This window comes from Hemitrygon akajei, chromosome 11 (genome assembly GCF_048418815.1).
Source record: "Hemitrygon akajei chromosome 11, sHemAka1.3, whole genome shotgun sequence".
Classification (NCBI taxonomy): domain Eukaryota; kingdom Metazoa; phylum Chordata; class Chondrichthyes; order Myliobatiformes; family Dasyatidae; genus Hemitrygon; species Hemitrygon akajei.
This window is the reverse complement of record NC_133134.1, coordinates 26,844,396-26,861,391: the sequence shown is the minus strand read 5'-3', so window position 1 is coordinate 26,861,391 and position 16,996 is coordinate 26,844,396. Positions and strand designations below refer to the sequence as shown.

General features: G+C 54.2%; 1 protein-coding gene across 2 annotated transcripts in view; it reads right to left on the bottom strand.

Moving 5' to 3' along the window:
* The window catches only part of ntan1 (N-terminal asparagine amidase), a 66,455-nt gene that overhangs the window by 39,999 nt on the left and 9,460 nt on the right, over positions 1-16,996 (bottom strand). For both annotated transcript variants that reach the window (XM_073060506.1, XM_073060507.1), the window contains one exon: positions 11,465-11,538. In XM_073060506.1, coding sequence (XP_072916607.1) covers positions 11,465-11,538 — 74 coding nt within the window. The remainder of the gene's footprint in view (positions 1-11,464; positions 11,539-16,996) is intronic.

The following is a 16,996-nucleotide window of genomic DNA, read 5'->3' as shown; positions in this document are numbered from 1 at the left end:
AACGAGTCCGACCCTGCGTCACGGTTTCAGTGGTGTGCGGTGAACGAGTCCGACCCTGTATGAAAGAGTCCGACCCTGCAGGTCAGTGGTGTGCGTGAACGAGTCCGACCCTGTATGAGTGAGTCCAACCTGCCGGTCAGTGGTGTGTGTGAGCGAGTCCGACCCCTGCCGGTCAGTGGTGTGTGTGAGCGAGTCCGACCCCTGCCGGTCAGTGGTGTGCGTGAATGAGTCCGACCCTGTATGTACGAGTCCGACCCTGCCGGTCAGTGGTGTGTGTGAGCGAGTCCGACCCTGCCGGTCAGTGGTGTGTGTGAGCGAGTCCGACCCTGTATGAGTGAGTAGGACCCTGCCGGTCAGCGGTGTGTGTGAGCGAGTCCGACCCTATATGAGCGAGTCCGACCCTGCCGGTCAGTGGTGTGCGTGAATGAGTCCGACCCTGTATGAACGAGTCCGACCCTGCCGGTCAGTGGTGTGTGTGAGTGAGTCCGACCCTGCCGGTCAGTGGTGTGTGTGAACGAGTCCGACCCTGTTATGAACGAGTCCGACCCTGCCCATCAGTGGTGTGTGTGAATGAGTCCGACCCTGTATGAACGAGTCCGACCCTGCCGGTCAGTGGTGTGTGTGAACGAGTCCGACCCTGTATGAACGAGTCCGACCCTGCCGGTCAGTGGTGTGTGTGAACGTGTCCGACCCTGCCGGTCAGTGGTGTGCGTGAACGAGTCCGACCCTGTATGAAAGAGTCCGACCCTGCAGGTCAGTGGTGTGTGTGAACGAGTCCGACCCTGTATGAGTGAGTCCAACCCTGCCGGTCAGTGGTGTGTGTGAGCGAGTCCGACCCTGCCGGTCAGTGGTGTGTGTGAGCGAGTCCGACCCTGCCGGTCAGTGGTGTGCGTGAATGAGTCCGACCCTGTATGTACGAGTCCGACCCTGCCGGTCAGTGGTGTGTGTGAGCGAGTCCGACCCTGTCGGTCAGTGGTGTGTGTGAACGAGTCCGACTCTGTGTGAACGAGTCCGACCCTGCCGGTCAGTGGTGTGTGTGAGCGAGTCCGACCCTGTATGAGTGAGTAGGACCCTGCCGGTCAGTGGTGTGTGTGAGCGAGTCCCGACCCTATATGAGCGAGTCCGACCCTGCCGGTCAGTGGTGTGCGTGAATGAGTCCGACCCTGTATGAACGAGTCCGACCCTGCCGGTCAGTGGTGTGTGTGAGTGAGTCCGACCCTGCCGGTCAGTGGTGTGTGTGAACGAGTCCGACCCTGTATGAACGAGTCCGACCCTGCCCATCAGTGGTGTGTGTGAATGAGTCCGACCCTGTATGAACGAGTCCGACCCTGCCGGTCAGTGGTGTGTGTGAACGAGTCCGACCCTGTATGAACGAGTCCGACCCTGCCGGTCAGTGGTGTGTGTGAACGAGTCCGACCCTGTATGAACGAGTCCGACCCTGCCGGTCAGTGGTGTGTGTGAGCGACTCCGCCCCTGCCGGTCAGTGGTGTGTGTGAACGAGTCCGACCCTGCCGGTCAGTGGTGTGTGTGAACGAGTCCGACCCTGTATGAACGAGTCCAACCCTGCCGGTCAGTGGTGTGTATGAACGAGTCCGACCCTGTCGTCAGTGCTGTGTGTGAACGAGTCCGACCCTGCCGGTCAGTGGTGTGTGTGAACTAGTCGACCCTGTATGAACGAGACCAACCCTGCCGGTCAGTGGTGTGTGTGAACGAGTCTGACCATGTGTGAACGAGTCCGACCCTGCCGGTCAGTGGTGTGTGTGAACGAGTCCGCCCTGCCGGTCAGTGGTGTGTGTGATCGAGTCCGACCCTGTATGAACGAGTCCGGCCCTGCCGGTCAGTGGGTGTGTGTGAACTAGACCGACCCTGCCGGTCAGTGGTGTGTGAGGAACGAGTCCGACCCTGTATGAACGAGACCGACCCTGCCGGTCAGTAGTGTGTGTGAACGAGTCCGACCCTGCCTGGTCAGTGGTGTGTGTGAACGAGTCCGACCCTGTATGAACGAGTCCAACCCTGCCGGTCAGTGGTGTGTGTGAACGGGTCCGACCCTGTGTGAACGAGTCCGACCCTGCCGGTCAGTGGTGTGTGTGAACGAGTCCGACCCTGTATGAGTGAGTCCGACCCTGCCGGTCAGTGGTGTGTCTGTGAACGAGTCCGACCCTGCCGGTCAGTGGTGTGCGTGAACGAGTCCGACCCTGCCGGTCAGTGGTGTGCGTGAACGAGTCCGACCCTGTATGAAAGAGTCCGACCCTGCAGGTCAGTGGTGTGTGTGAACGAGTCCGACCCCTGTATGAGTGAGTCCAACCCTGCCGGTCAGTGGTGTGTGTGAGCGAGTCCGACCCTGCCGGTCAGTGGTGTGTGTGAGCGAGTCCGACCCTGCCGGTCAGTGGTGTGCGTGAATGAGTCCGACCCTGTATGTACGAGTCCGACCCTGCCGGTCAGTGGTGTGTGTGAGCGAGTCCGACCCTGTCGGTCAGTGGTGTGTGTGAACGAGTCCGACTCTGTGTGAACGAGTCCGACCCTGCCGGTCAGTGGGTGTGTGTGAGCGAGTCCGACCCTGTATAGTGAGTAGGACCCTGCCGGTCAGTGGTGTGTGTGAGCGAGTCCGACCCTATATGAGCGAGTCCGACCCTGCCGGTCAGTGGTGTGCGTGAATGAGTCCGACCCTGTATGAACGAGTCCGGACCCTGCCGGTCAGTGGTGGTGTGTGAGCGACTCCGCCCCTGCCGGTCAGTGGTGTGTGTGAACGAGTCCGACCCTGCCGGTCAGTGGTGTGTGTGAGCGAGTCCGACCCTGCCGGTCAGTGGTGTGTGTGAACGAGTCCGATCCTGCCGGTCAGTGGTGTGTGTGAACGAGTCCGACCCTGTATGAGCGAGTCCGACCCTGCCGGTCAGTGGTGTGTGTGAGCGAGTCCGACCCTGCCGGTCAGTGGTGTGTGTGAACTAGTCCGACCCTGTTGAACGAGACCAACCCTGCCGGTCAGTGGTGTGTGTGAACGAGTCTGACCATGTGTGAACGAGTCCGACCCTGCCGGTCAGTGGTGTGTGTGAACGAGTCCGCCCTGCCGGTCAGTGGTGTGTGTGATCGAGTCCGACCCTGTATGAACGAGTCTGGCCCTGCCGGTCAGTGGTGTGTGTGAACGAGACCGACCCTGCCGGTACAGTGGTGTGTGAGAACGAGTCCGACCCTGTATGAACGAGACCGACCCTGCCGGTCAGTAGTGTGTGTGAACGAGTCCGACCCTGCTGGTCAGTGGTGTGTGTGAACGAGTCCGACCCTGTATGAACGAGTCCAACCCTGCCGGTCAGTGGTGTGTGTGAACGGGTCCGACCCTGTGTGAACGAGTCCGACCCTGCCGGTCAGTGGTGTGTGTGAACGAGTCCTACCCTGCCGGTCAGTGGTGTGTGTGAACGAGTCCGACCCTGTATGAGTGAGTCCGACCCTGCCGGTCAGTGGTGTGTGTGAACGAGTCCGACCCTGTATGAGTGAGTCCAACCCTGCCGGTCAGTGGTGTGTCTGTGAACGAGTCCGACCCTGCCGGTCAGTGGTGTGCGTGAACGACTCCGACCCTGTATGAAAGAGTCCGACCCTGCAGGTCAGTGGTGTGCGTGAACGAGTCCGACCCTGTATGAGTGAGTCCAACCCTGCCGGTCAGTGGTGTGTGTGAGCGAGTCCGACCCTGCCGGTCAGTGGTGTGTGTGAGCGAGTCCGACCCTGCCGGTCAGTGGTGTGCGTGAATGAGTCCGACCCTGTATGTACGAGTCCGACCCTGCCGGTCAGTGGTGTGTGTGAGCGAGTCCGACCCTGCCGGTCAGTGGTGTGTATGAGTGAGTCCGACCCTGCCGGTCAGTGGTGTGTGTGAACGAGTCCGACCCTGTATGAGTGAGTCCAACCCTGCCGGTCAGTGGTGTGTCTGTGAACGAGTCCGACCCTGCCGGTCAGTGGTGTGCGTGAACGAGTCCGACCCTGTATGAAAGAGTCCGACCCTGCAGGTCAGTGGTGTGCGTGAACGAGTCCGACCCTGTATGAGTGAGTCCAACCCTGCCGGTCAGTGGTGTGTGTGAGCGAGTCCGACCCTGCCGGTCAGTGGTGTGTGTGAGCGAGTCCGACCCTGCCGGTCAGTGGTGTGCGTGAATGAGTCCGACCCTGTATGTACGAGTCCGACCCTGCCGGTCAGTGGTGTGTGTGAGCGAGTCCGACCCTGCCGGTCAGTGGTGTGTGTGAGCGAGTCCGACCCTGTATGAGTGAGTAGGACCCTGCCGGTCAGCGGTGTGTGTGAGCGAGTCCGACCCTATATGAGCGAGTCCGACCCTGCCGGTCAGTGGTGTGCGTGAATGAGTCCGACCCTGTATGAACGAGTCCGACCCTGCCGGTCAGTGGTGTGTGTGAGTGAGTCCGACCCTGCCGGTCAGTGGTGTGTGTGAACGAGTCCGACCCTGTATGAACGAGTCCGACCCTGCCCATCAGTGGTGTGTGTGAATGAGTCCGACCCTGTATGAACGAGTCCGACCCTGCCGGTCAGTGGTGTGTGTGAACGAGTCCGACCCTGTATGAACGAGTCCGACCCTGCCGGTCAGTGGTGTGTGTGAACGAGTCCGACCCTGCCGGTCAGTGGTGTGCGTGAACGAGTCCGACCCTGTATGAAAGAGTCCGACCCTGCAGGTCAGTGGTGTGTGTGAACGAGTCCGACCCTGTATGAGTGAGTCCAACCCTGCCGGTCAGTGGTGTGTGTGAGCGAGTCCGACCCTGCCGGTCAGTGGTGTGTGTGAGCGAGTCCGACCCTGCCGGTCAGTGGTGTGCGTGAATGAGTCCGACCCTGTATGTACGAGTCCGACCCTGCCGGTCAGTGGTGTGTGTGAGCGAGTCCGACCCTGTCGGTCAGTGGTGTGTGTGAACGAGTCCGACTCTGTGTGAACGAGTCCGACCCTGCCGGTCAGTGGTGTGTGTGAGCGAGTCCGACCCTGTATGAGTGAGTAGGACCCTGCCGGTCAGTGGTGTGTGTGAGCGAGTCCGACCCTATATGAGCGAGTCCGACCCTGCCGGTCAGTGGTGTGCGTGAATGAGTCCGACCCTGTATGAACGAGTCCGACCCTGCCGGTCAGTGGTGTGTGTGAGTGAGTCCGACCCTGCCGGTCAGTGGTGTGTGTGAACGAGTCCGACCCTGTATGAACGAGTCCGACCCTGCCCATCAGTGGTGTGTGTGAATGAGTCCGACCCTGTATGAACGAGTCCGACCCTGCCGGTCAGTGGTGTGTGTGAACGAGTCCGACCCTGTATGAACGAGTCCGACCCTGCCGGTCAGTGGTGTGTGTGAACGAGTCCGACCCTGTATGAACGAGTCCGACCCTGCCGGTCAGTGGTGTGTGTGAGCGACTCCGCCCCTGCCGGTCAGTGGTGTGTGTGAACGAGTCCGACCCTGCCGGTCAGTGGTGTGTGTGAACGAGTCCGACCCTGTATGAACGAGTCCAACCCTGCCGGTCAGTGGTGTGTATGAACGAGTCCGACCCTGTCGGTCAGTGCTGTGTGTGAACGAGTCCGACCCTGCCGGTCAGTGGTGTGTGTGAACTAGTCCGACCCTGTATGAACGAGACCAACCCTGCCGGTCAGTGGTGTGTGTGAACGAGTCTGACCATGTGTGAACGAGTCCGACCCTGCCGGTCAGTGGTGTGTGTGAACGAGTCCGCCCTGCCGGTCAGTGGTGTGTGTGATCGAGTCCGACCCTGTATGAACGAGTCCGGCCCTGCCGGTCAGTGGTGTGTGTGAACTAGACCGACCCTGCCGGTCAGTGGTGTGTGAGAACGAGTCCGACCCTGTATGAACGAGACCGACCCTGCCGGTCAGTAGTGTGTGTGAACGAGTCCGACCCTGCTGGTCAGTGGTGTGTGTGAACGAGTCCGACCCTGTATGAACGAGTCCAACCCTGCCGGTCAGTGGTGTGTGTGAACGGGTCCGACCCTGTGTGAACGAGTCCGACCCTGCCGGTCAGTGGTGTGTGTGAACGAGTCCGACCCTGTATGAGTGAGTCCGACCCTGCCGGTCAGTGGTGTGTCTGTGAACGAGTCCGACCCTGCCGGTCAGTGGTGTGCGTGAACGAGTCCGACCCTGCCGGTCAGTGGTGTGCGTGAACGAGTCCGACCCTGTATGAAAGAGTCCGACCCTGCAGGTCAGTGGTGTGTGTGAACGAGTCCGACCCTGTATGAGTGAGTCCAACCCTGCCGGTCAGTGGTGTGTGTGAGCGAGTCCGACCCTGCCGGTCAGTGGTGTGTGTGAGCGAGTCCGACCCTGCCGGTCAGTGGTGTGCGTGAATGAGTCCGACCCTGTATGTACGAGTCCGACCCTGCCGGTCAGTGGTGTGTGTGAGCGAGTCCGACCCTGTCGGTCAGTGGTGTGTGTGAACGAGTCCGACTCTGTGTGAACGAGTCCGACCCTGCCGGTCAGTGGTGTGTGTGAGCGAGTCCGACCCTGTATGAGTGAGTAGGACCCTGCCGGTCAGTGGTGTGTGTGAGCGAGTCCGACCCTATATGAGCGAGTCCGACCCTGCCGGTCAGTGGTGTGCGTGAATGAGTCCGACCCTGTATGAACGAGTCCGACCCTGCCGGTCAGTGGTGTGTGTGAGCGACTCCGCCCCTGCCGGTCAGTGGTGTGTGTGAACGAGTCCGACCCTGCCGGTCAGTGGTGTGTGTGAGCGAGTCCGACCCTGCCGGTCAGTGGTGTGTGTGAACGAGTCCGATCCTGCCGGTCAGTGGTGTGTGTGAACGAGTCCGACCCTGTATGAGCGAGTCCGACCCTGCCGGTCAGTGGTGTGTGTGAGCGAGTCCGACCCTGCCGGTCAGTGGTGTGTGTGAACTAGTCCGACCCTGTATGAACGAGACCAACCCTGCCGGTCAGTGGTGTGTGTGAACGAGTCTGACCATGTGTGAACGAGTCCGACCCTGCCGGTCAGTGGTGTGTGTGAACGAGTCCGCCCTGCCGGTCAGTGGTGTGTGTGATCGAGTCCGACCCTGTATGAACGAGTCTGGCCCTGCCGGTCAGTGGTGTGTGTGAACGAGACCGACCCTGCCGGTCAGTGGTGTGTGAGAACGAGTCCGACCCTGTATGAACGAGACCGACCCTGCCGGTCAGTAGTGTGTGTGAACGAGTCCGACCCTGCTGGTCAGTGGTGTGTGTGAACGAGTCCGACCCTGTATGAACGAGTCCAACCCTGCCGGTCAGTGGTGTGTGTGAACGGGTCCGACCCTGTGTGAACGAGTCCGACCCTGCCGGTCAGTGGTGTGTGTGAACGAGTCCTACCCTGCCGGTCAGTGGTGTGTGTGAACGAGTCCGACCCTGTATGAGTGAGTCCGACCCTGCCGGTCAGTGGTGTGTGTGAACGAGTCCGACCCTGTATGAGTGAGTCCAACCCTGCCGGTCAGTGGTGTGTCTGTGAACGAGTCCGACCCTGCCGGTCAGTGGTGTGCGTGAACGAGTCCGACCCTGTATGAAAGAGTCCGACCCTGCAGGTCAGTGGTGTGCGTGAACGAGTCCGACCCTGTATGAGTGAGTCCAACCCTGCCGGTCAGTGGTGTGTGTGAGCGAGTCCGACCCTGCCGGTCAGTGGTGTGTGTGAGCGAGTCCGACCCTGCCGGTCAGTGGTGTGCGTGAATGAGTCCGACCCTGTATGTACGAGTCCGACCCTGCCGGTCAGTGGTGTGTGTGAGCGAGTCCGACCCTGCCGGTCAGTGGTGTGTGTGAGCGAGTCCGACCCTGTATGAGTGAGTAGGACCCTGCCGGTCAGTGGTGTGTGTGAGCGAGTCCGACCCTATATGAGCGAGTCCGACCCTGCCGGTCAGTGGTGTGCGTGAATGAGTCCGACCCTGTATGAACGAGTCCGACCCTGCCGGTCAGTGGTGTGTGTGAGTGAGTCCGACCCTGCCGGTCAGTGGTGTGTGTGAACGAGTCCGACCCTGTATGAACGAGTCCGACCCTGCCCATCAGTGGTGTGTGTGAATGAGTCCGACCCTGTATGAACGAGTCCGACCCTGCCGGTCAGTGGTGTGTGTGAACGAGTCCGACCCTGTATGAACGAGTCCGACCCTGCCGGTCAGTGGTGTGTGTGAACGAGTCCGACCCTGCCGGTCAGTGGTGTGCGTGAACGAGTCCGACCCTGTATGAAAGAGTCCGACCCTGCAGGTCAGTGGTGTGTGTGAACGAGTCCGACCCTGTATGAGTGAGTCCAACCCTGCCGGTCAGTGGTGTGTGTGAGCGAGTCCGACCCTGCCGGTCAGTGGTGTGTGTGAGCGAGTCCGACCCTGCCGGTCAGTGGTGTGCGTGAATGAGTCCGACCCTGTATGTACGAGTCCGACCCTGCCGGTCAGTGGTGTGTGTGAGCGAGTCCGACCCTGTCGGTCAGTGGTGTGTGTGAACGAGTCCGACTCTGTGTGAACGAGTCCGACCCTGCCGGTCAGTGGTGTGTGTGAGCGAGTCCGACCCTGTATGAGTGAGTAGGACCCTGCCGGTCAGTGGTGTGTGTGAGCGAGTCCGACCCTATATGAGCGAGTCCGACCCTGCCGGTCAGTGGTGTGCGTGAATGAGTCCGACCCTGTATGAACGAGTCCGACCCTGCCGGTCAGTGGTGTGTGTGAGTGAGTCCGACCCTGCCGGTCAGTGGTGTGTGTGAACGAGTCCGACCCTGTATGAACGAGTCCGACCCTGCCCATCAGTGGTGTGTGTGAATGAGTCCGACCCTGTATGAACGAGTCCGACCCTGCCGGTCAGTGGTGTGTGTGAACGAGTCCGACCCTGTATGAACGAGTCCGACCCTGCCGGTCAGTGGTGTGTGTGAACGAGTCCGACCCTGTATGAACGAGTCCGACCCTGCCGGTCAGTGGTGTGTGTGAGCGACTCCGCCCCTGCCGGTCAGTGGTGTGTGTGAACGAGTCCGACCCTGCCGGTCAGTGGTGTGTGTGAACGAGTCCGACCCTGTATGAACGAGTCCAACCCTGCCGGTCAGTGGTGTGTATGAACGAGTCCGACCCTGTCGGTCAGTGCTGTGTGTGAACGAGTCCGACCCTGCCGGTCAGTGGTGTGTGTGAACTAGTCCGACCCTGTATGAACGAGACCAACCCTGCCGGTCAGTGGTGTGTGTGAACGAGTCTGACCATGTGTGAACGAGTCCGACCCTGCCGGTCAGTGGTGTGTGTGAACGAGTCCGCCCTGCCGGTCAGTGGTGTGTGTGATCGAGTCCGACCCTGTATGAACGAGTCCGGCCCTGCCGGTCAGTGGTGTGTGTGAACTAGACCGACCCTGCCGGTCAGTGGTGTGTGAGAACGAGTCCGACCCTGTATGAACGAGACCGACCCTGCCGGTCAGTAGTGTGTGTGAACGAGTCCGACCCTGCTGGTCAGTGGTGTGTGTGAACGAGTCCGACCCTGTATGAACGAGTCCAACCCTGCCGGTCAGTGGTGTGTGTGAACGGGTCCGACCCTGTGTGAACGAGTCCGACCCTGCCGGTCAGTGGTGTGTGTGAACGAGTCCGACCCTGTATGAGTGAGTCCGACCCTGCCGGTCAGTGGTGTGTCTGTGAACGAGTCCGACCCTGCCGGTCAGTGGTGTGCGTGAACGAGTCCGACCCTGCCGGTCAGTGGTGTGCGTGAACGAGTCCGACCCTGTATGAAAGAGTCCGACCCTGCAGGTCAGTGGTGTGTGTGAACGAGTCCGACCCTGTATGAGTGAGTCCAACCCTGCCGGTCAGTGGTGTGTGTGAGCGAGTCCGACCCTGCCGGTCAGTGGTGTGTGTGAGCGAGTCCGACCCTGCCGGTCAGTGGTGTGCGTGAATGAGTCCGACCCTGTATGTACGAGTCCGACCCTGCCGGTCAGTGGTGTGTGTGAGCGAGTCCGACCCTGTCGGTCAGTGGTGTGTGTGAACGAGTCCGACTCTGTGTGAACGAGTCCGACCCTGCCGGTCAGTGGTGTGTGTGAGCGAGTCCGACCCTGTATGAGTGAGTAGGACCCTGCCGGTCAGTGGTGTGTGTGAGCGAGTCCGACCCTATATGAGCGAGTCCGACCCTGCCGGTCAGTGGTGTGCGTGAATGAGTCCGACCCTGTATGAACGAGTCCGACCCTGCCGGTCAGTGGTGTGTGTGAGCGACTCCGCCCCTGCCGGTCAGTGGTGTGTGTGAACGAGTCCGACCCTGCCGGTCAGTGGTGTGTGTGAGCGAGTCCGACCCTGCCGGTCAGTGGTGTGTGTGAACGAGTCCGACCCTGCCGGTCAGTGGTGTGTGTGAACGAGTCCGACCCTGTATGAGCGAGTCCGACCCTGCCGGTCAGTGGTGTGTGTGAGCGAGTCCGACCCTGCCGGTCAGTGGTGTGTGTGAACGAGTCCGACCCTTCCGGTCAGTGGTGTGTGTGAGCGACTCCGCCCCTGCCGGTCAGTGGTGTGTGTGAACGAGTCCGACCCTGCCGGTCAGTGGTGTGTGTGAGCGAGTCCGACCCTGCCGGTCAGTGGTGTGTGTGAACGAGTCCGACCCTGTAGGAGCGAGTCCGACCCTGCCGGTCAGTGGTGTCTGTGAGCGAGTCCGACCCTGTCGGTCAGTGGTGTGTGTGAGCGACTCCGCCCCTGCCGGTCAGTGGTGTGTGTGAATGAGTCCGACCCTGTATGTACGAGTCCGACCCTGCCGGTCAGTGGTGTGTGTGAGCGAGTCCGACCCTGTCGGTCTGTGGTGTGTATGCTCCCTGCACTGGGATTGTAGCAAATCTTCTGAATTAAGTAAAATAAAGATGATACATCCACCAACTCGAGAAGTACAAATCCTGATCACCCCTTGAAAACAACTGATCTCGCACTGTTCCTCATTTGAATTTAGTGAACTGTTTAACAATTAGCTGCATCTTGTCCTCAAGGGAAACAATAAAGCTCAATCAGCTGACTCATTGAAAGTAGACACAGTGAACAAAATAACACGAGTTTGTTATATAACAACTTGTACTGGTATAACACCATTAACAAAGGAAACATCATACAACAATATCTACATTCAAAAGTAAATTCAAAGCTGCTTTTGAATGCAAAAAGCTTGATCAAGAAAGTATTTACAGAAGCTGCTCCAGGAACGGAGAATTCCAGAAGTTTGAGGCCAGTCAGAAGACACAGCAACAAACTGAACGAGGAAACTGGGACTGTGTAAGAGACTAGAACTGGAGGAATGCATCTCAGAGATTACAAAATGGAGAGAATTTAAAAACCACTCGCATTACCCTCACCCCTCCTGGGAAATTTACTTTCTTAGTAATGGTGGTCCATTTGAAACAAAGATAACATAAATATAAGACCAAAGACAAAAGATACTAAACTATCAGCATTTTAAAACAATAGTTTTAATCACGTATTGGTTGCCCTTTCTCATTTTCCGCCACAGATGTTCTAGCATTGCACATATGTGCATTTGAAACTAAAATGCCAGTAGTAAACTAACAGATTAAAACCTACCAAGCAGTTCTAGGGTGAGCTTGTGAGATAGGAACCCTTCATCCATGAAACCTCCGACAAGGTGAACTTCATATCTAAAAACATAAAATTACACCAATTCAATGAGAACTTTTGGAAGGAAATACTTAACTAATTTAGATTTTAGTGGATTAATGGAACCTTTACAGTCCCCCCCCCCCCCCCCAATCATACCAGTTCCTACACAAAAGCACAAGAGAAGAGGAAACTGGGAAGTGTGCATCTCAGGATACACATTTGGGATATTGGCCAGTCCTGGTGACGTCTGGCCTTTAACTGGGAGACCCCCAAAAAAATCCATCCTCCTACCCTGCTTGCAATCCCCTCAACGGCAATCTAAAACTTGGCAAACTCTGATAATCTAAATAAAAACAGAAAATGCTCAGCTGGCCAGGGTGCATCCATGAAGAAATGTTTAATGTTTCAAGTTAAAAGAACATCATCAGAGCTGTGAAAAGTTAGAAAAAAAAAACAAATCACAGAAAACATACAGGGAGACCAAAAGAGAAGTTTTGCTGGTTTAGATCAAAAGGAGACTGATTAACTCAGAAATTATCAAAGGAAGAGGGAAAATGTAATGCTGGAAGTGTAAAACAAGATTATACATTGAGAAAAAGATTGGGAGAAGCAGTGAATGAGTGGCTGAAGGATTAGTGAAGGACAGAGGCTTTAGATTTCTGCATCAATAGGACTGTGTGTGGAAGGTTGGACTTGTGTAAACTGAATAAATTGCACCAGAGCTGTAGGAAGGTTTGCTCACGTGATTGGGAAAGGCTTAAACCAATTAGACAAAGGAATGGAGCACAGACTACAGAACAAGGTATGATGCAGTGAAATGTTGAAAGAAAACCAAGTCAGTCATTAGGTGGAGCAAACAGGAGTGGAATAAGCTAAATGGGAGAAATGCAAGACTAGATTACATTTGTTTTAATAAAGGCTCTGGCTATTAAGGCAGATGAATGCAAGAGTTTTGATCAACTCACAGGAATACATTGCTGTCAAGCCAAGATGATGGGCTAGTAATTCAGCAATCCAGGGTATAGAATTTTCACGAGTGTGTAAAAGAGGATGTGGCATTGCTGTATGATCAAGTTCCAAGGGAGGATGTCTTAGAAGACTCTTCAAATGAAGCCAAATGGGTGGAACAGGAATCTGAAGGAGGCAATTATTTTGCTGGGGCTACACTATGGGCCTCCTAACAGTCAGCAGGAGACAGGAGCACATGTAAATAATTCAGGGATACGAAAATATTATATTCAAGTAGATGATTGCAGCTTCCCAAATATCAACTAAAACTGCAATGTGCAGGCTTGGGGGCTGCGTTGTGATATTTTTGAAATACATCCAGCAGCATTTTTTTTTTTAGCCAATCCAACCAGAGAAAGTGCAGTACCAGACACAATTTTAGGAAATGCAGCTGAGTGAGTGGGGAGCATTTCAGACACAGTGATTACAACTCTGCAAGTTTCAGGGTTGTTATGGAAAAGGGGCAAGAATGGTCCAGGAATTAAGGTCATGGATTGGGGAGTGACAGGAGGGCGGGGGATGGAGCCACCTTCAATATCATAAGACAGGACCTGGCAAAAGTGCAGGGATCACTAGGAACACACACAAAATGCTGGTGGAACGCAACAGGCCAGGCAGTATCTATAGGAAGTACAGTCGACGTTTCAGGCCGAGACCCTTTGTCAGGACTAACTGAAAGATAGTAAGAGATTTGAAAGTGGCAGGGGAAGGGGGAGATCCGAAATGATAGAAGACAGGAGGGGGAGGGATGAAGCTAAGAGCTGGAAGGGTGATTGATGAAAGGGATACAGGGCTGGAGAAGGGAGATGATCATGGGACGGGAGGCCTAGGGAGAAAGAAAGGGGGAGGGGAGCACCAGAGGGAGATGGAGAGCAGGCAAAGAGTGATTGTGAGAGGGGCAGAGAGAGAAAAAAAAGAGAAAAGGGGGGATAATAAATATGTCAGGGATGGGGTAAGAAGGGGAGGAGGGGCATTAACAGTAGTTAGAGAAGTCAATGTTCATGCCATCAGGTTGGAGGCTACCCAGACGGAATATAAGGTGTTGTTCCTCCAGCCCGAGTGTGGCTTCATTTTGACAATAGAGGAGGCCATGGATAGACATATCAGAATGGGAATGGGACGTAGAATTAAAGTGCGTGGCCACTGGGGGATCCTGCTTTCTCTGGCGGATAGAGCATAGGTGTTCAGCAAAATAGTCTCCCAGTCTGCATTGGGTCTCAGCAATATATAAAAGGCCTAGGTCTAGCATTTAAATGTGAAATAGTGAGAATGCCACACCAATGAGTTCCCATGAGGGTGAAATGAAAGGGCAGCCTCACCCACTCAGTCCTTCCGATATTTTCTGCTTTCATTTCAGATTTACAGAATCTGCAATTATTCTTTTTGAATTCCAAATAATACAAACAGGTGTCCCCCGTTTTTCAAATGTTCGCTTTACATCAACTCACCGTTACGAAAGACCTACATTAGTTACCTGTTTTTGCTAACAGAAGATGTTTTCACTGTTACGAGAAAAGGCAGTGTGCGCACCGAGCAGCCGAGCTCCTCTCCCAGAACTGCACTCTAGCCGGCATTGCTTAAACACGTGCCTGTGAGCATCTGTGCTTTATGTCCATTTATTTTGTGCATCCGTTAGCAAGATGAGTTCTAAGGTATCGGAAAAGCCTAAAAGAGCGCGTAAGGGTATTACACTTAGCGTAAAACTAGACATAATAAAGCGTTTTGATCGTGGTGAACGAAGTAAGGATATAGTGAGTTCGGCTAAGGGTTTGTGGAAGTTGACAAAGCTGATGTTGAAGGGGTTTTGGTATCCCATGACCAAGAACTGAGAGATGAAGAGCTGATGAAGAGGAAAGGATAACAATTGCAGCCGAACGCAGTAGTGAACGGCCCAAAAGTGAAGTTATCCAGGAACTGAATGGGAAGCAATTGTGTGAGATTTTCGCTGCGATTGACAACGCTGCAATGATTGCAGAAAAGTATGACTTTAATTTTGAAAGGGTACATAGGTTTAGGGCATATTTGCAGGATGGTTTGAGTGCTTACAAAGAACTGTATGATAGAAAAATGCGCGAGGCTTTCACATCAGCCACAGCAGACGACAAAACTCAACCTTCGACATCGAGGCAGGCAGACATAGAAGAAGGTAACCTGCCTGCCCTGATGGTAACAGACGACGATGAGATGACACCCCAATCTCCTCTACCTCCCACCACCCCAACCTCCGACGACTCAGCCTAACACACCATCATCAGTGTCCTCACCGTCTTCCCGATTCTAGTAAGTGAAACTACACTGGGCGTACATTATTTCTACTTTATATAGGCTGTGTATTTTTATGTGTTATAGGGTAGCTTCATAGCTTAAAAGGTTACTGGAAAGAGTGCTCTTGCCGGGAGCACTTGCGCTGAGTGTTTCTGCTGCGAGTGCTGCCGAGAGCGCTTGCGTGAGATTTTCGCTGTGGTGGACAGTGCTGCAATAATTGTAGAAAAGTATTCCTACTTTATATGGGCTGTGTATTTCAGATCATTCCTGCTTTTACTATATGTTACTGTTATTTTAGGTTTTGTGTGTTATTTGGCATGATTTGGTAGGTTATTTTTTGGGTCTGGGAACGCTCACAAATTTTTCCTATATAAATAAATGGTAATTGCTTCTTCACTTTATGACATTCCGGCTTACGAGCCGGTTCATAGGAACGCTCTACCTTCGAATAGCGGGGAAACCTGTACATGGAAAGCATGTTTGGCTCTCCAGGTGGCAGAAAAATGGGAAGTGAAAGAGCAACCCCAGCCACTGCACAAGAGGGAGACACGAGCTCGGGGTTGGAGATGAAGGAATGAACCCCAGCATTCTGGAGGAAGTGATCCCTTTGGAACGCTGGGAGGGAAGGGAAGGAGACACCACCTTGAAGGTTCAAGAAGTATGTTGAACAGAGAAACAAGTGAGGAAGATGAAAAAAAGGGGAACTTTATTATCAGTAAACACAAACACTGTGCCCATTATGAAAGAGGAATCAAATCCTGATAAAAGTTCCAGACCTGAAACATTAATTGTTTCTTGTTCCACAACGCTGCCCAATCTATTTAGTATTTCCAGTGTCTTCTGATTTTATTTCTTATTTTCAGAACCTCATTGTTCTGAGCAGAGTAGTGGGGGGGGGGGAGAATTGTAAACATATTTGCACATCAAAGGGCATTTTTGAAATAATAGATGTGATGGAGATGGAGAAAATGGGAGAATGGAAGATAGACCTTGTAGGAAACAAGGTTAGATAAAATGCAGTCCAGATAATTGTGCAATCCCACTGGCTCACAGCCAACTTTCTTGTGCTAACCCCTCTCCTGAAATAGAGATACAGACATTGAAAAATATTGGACAGTGAGAAAACTTGAAATCAACAAAGTTCATAAATTACTCAATTTCAACTTGAAATCAGAATGCGCTATTACAAGACCGTAAGACCACAAGATATAGGAGCAGAAGTAGGCCAATCGGCCCATCGAGTCTGCTCCACCATTCAATCATGGGCTGATCAAATTCTTCCAGTCATCCCCACCCGCTGCCTTCTTGGCTAATCAAGAACCCATCTAGCTCTGCCTTAAATACACCCACTGACTTGGCCTCCACAGCCGCTTGTGGCAACAAATTCCACAGATTTACCACATTGTTATATCAACGTAACATAAAAACACGGGAGACCACCCCTCCACAATCACCACATGGAATCAAAACAAGGTTTGTTCCACATATCCCACATTGAAAAAGTCTATGGACTGCCACGGATATGGTGTTATTTGAAGGAAGCAAGAGGGATTGACAGAGAATTGATTCAACGCGAGAGAAAAAAAAAGTGTTCAGCCAGGCAAAAGAGAAGCCAGTGGTCTCGCTTTCCTTAGGGAAAACAAGACCTTCAAAATCACCTGACACATTTTACCAAGACCATCTTAACAAGGGTAAAGCACATCTATAGCACGTGCATGTCACACACCAATGAACGCCATTAGTATTATTTGTTCATTATGTGCTGTGTCCTATGATATGAGCGATCATGGCTTTTCCATGACCATGGTTGTTCTTGGCAAATTTTTCTACAGTAGTTTGCCATTACCTTCTTCTGGGAAGTGTCTTTACAATACCGGTGACCCTATCCTTGATCAATACTCTTCAGAGATTGTCCACCTGGCATCAGCAGTCGCATAACCAGGACTCGTGATGGCACCAGCTGCTCGCACAGCCATCCACCTGCTCCCATGGCTTGACATGACCTTACTGGGGGGGCTAACCTTGCCCAATGGTGACCTGCAGGCTAGCCGATGGAAGGAGCGCTTTATACCTCTTTTGGTAGAGCCATATCTCCACCCCGTCACCCAACTGTTTGTATATGCATGACCTTTGTACCCATTGAAAGATTATTTTTGTCACATGTACATCAAAATACACAGTGAAATGTGTCATTTACGTCACTGACTAACACAGTCTGTTGTC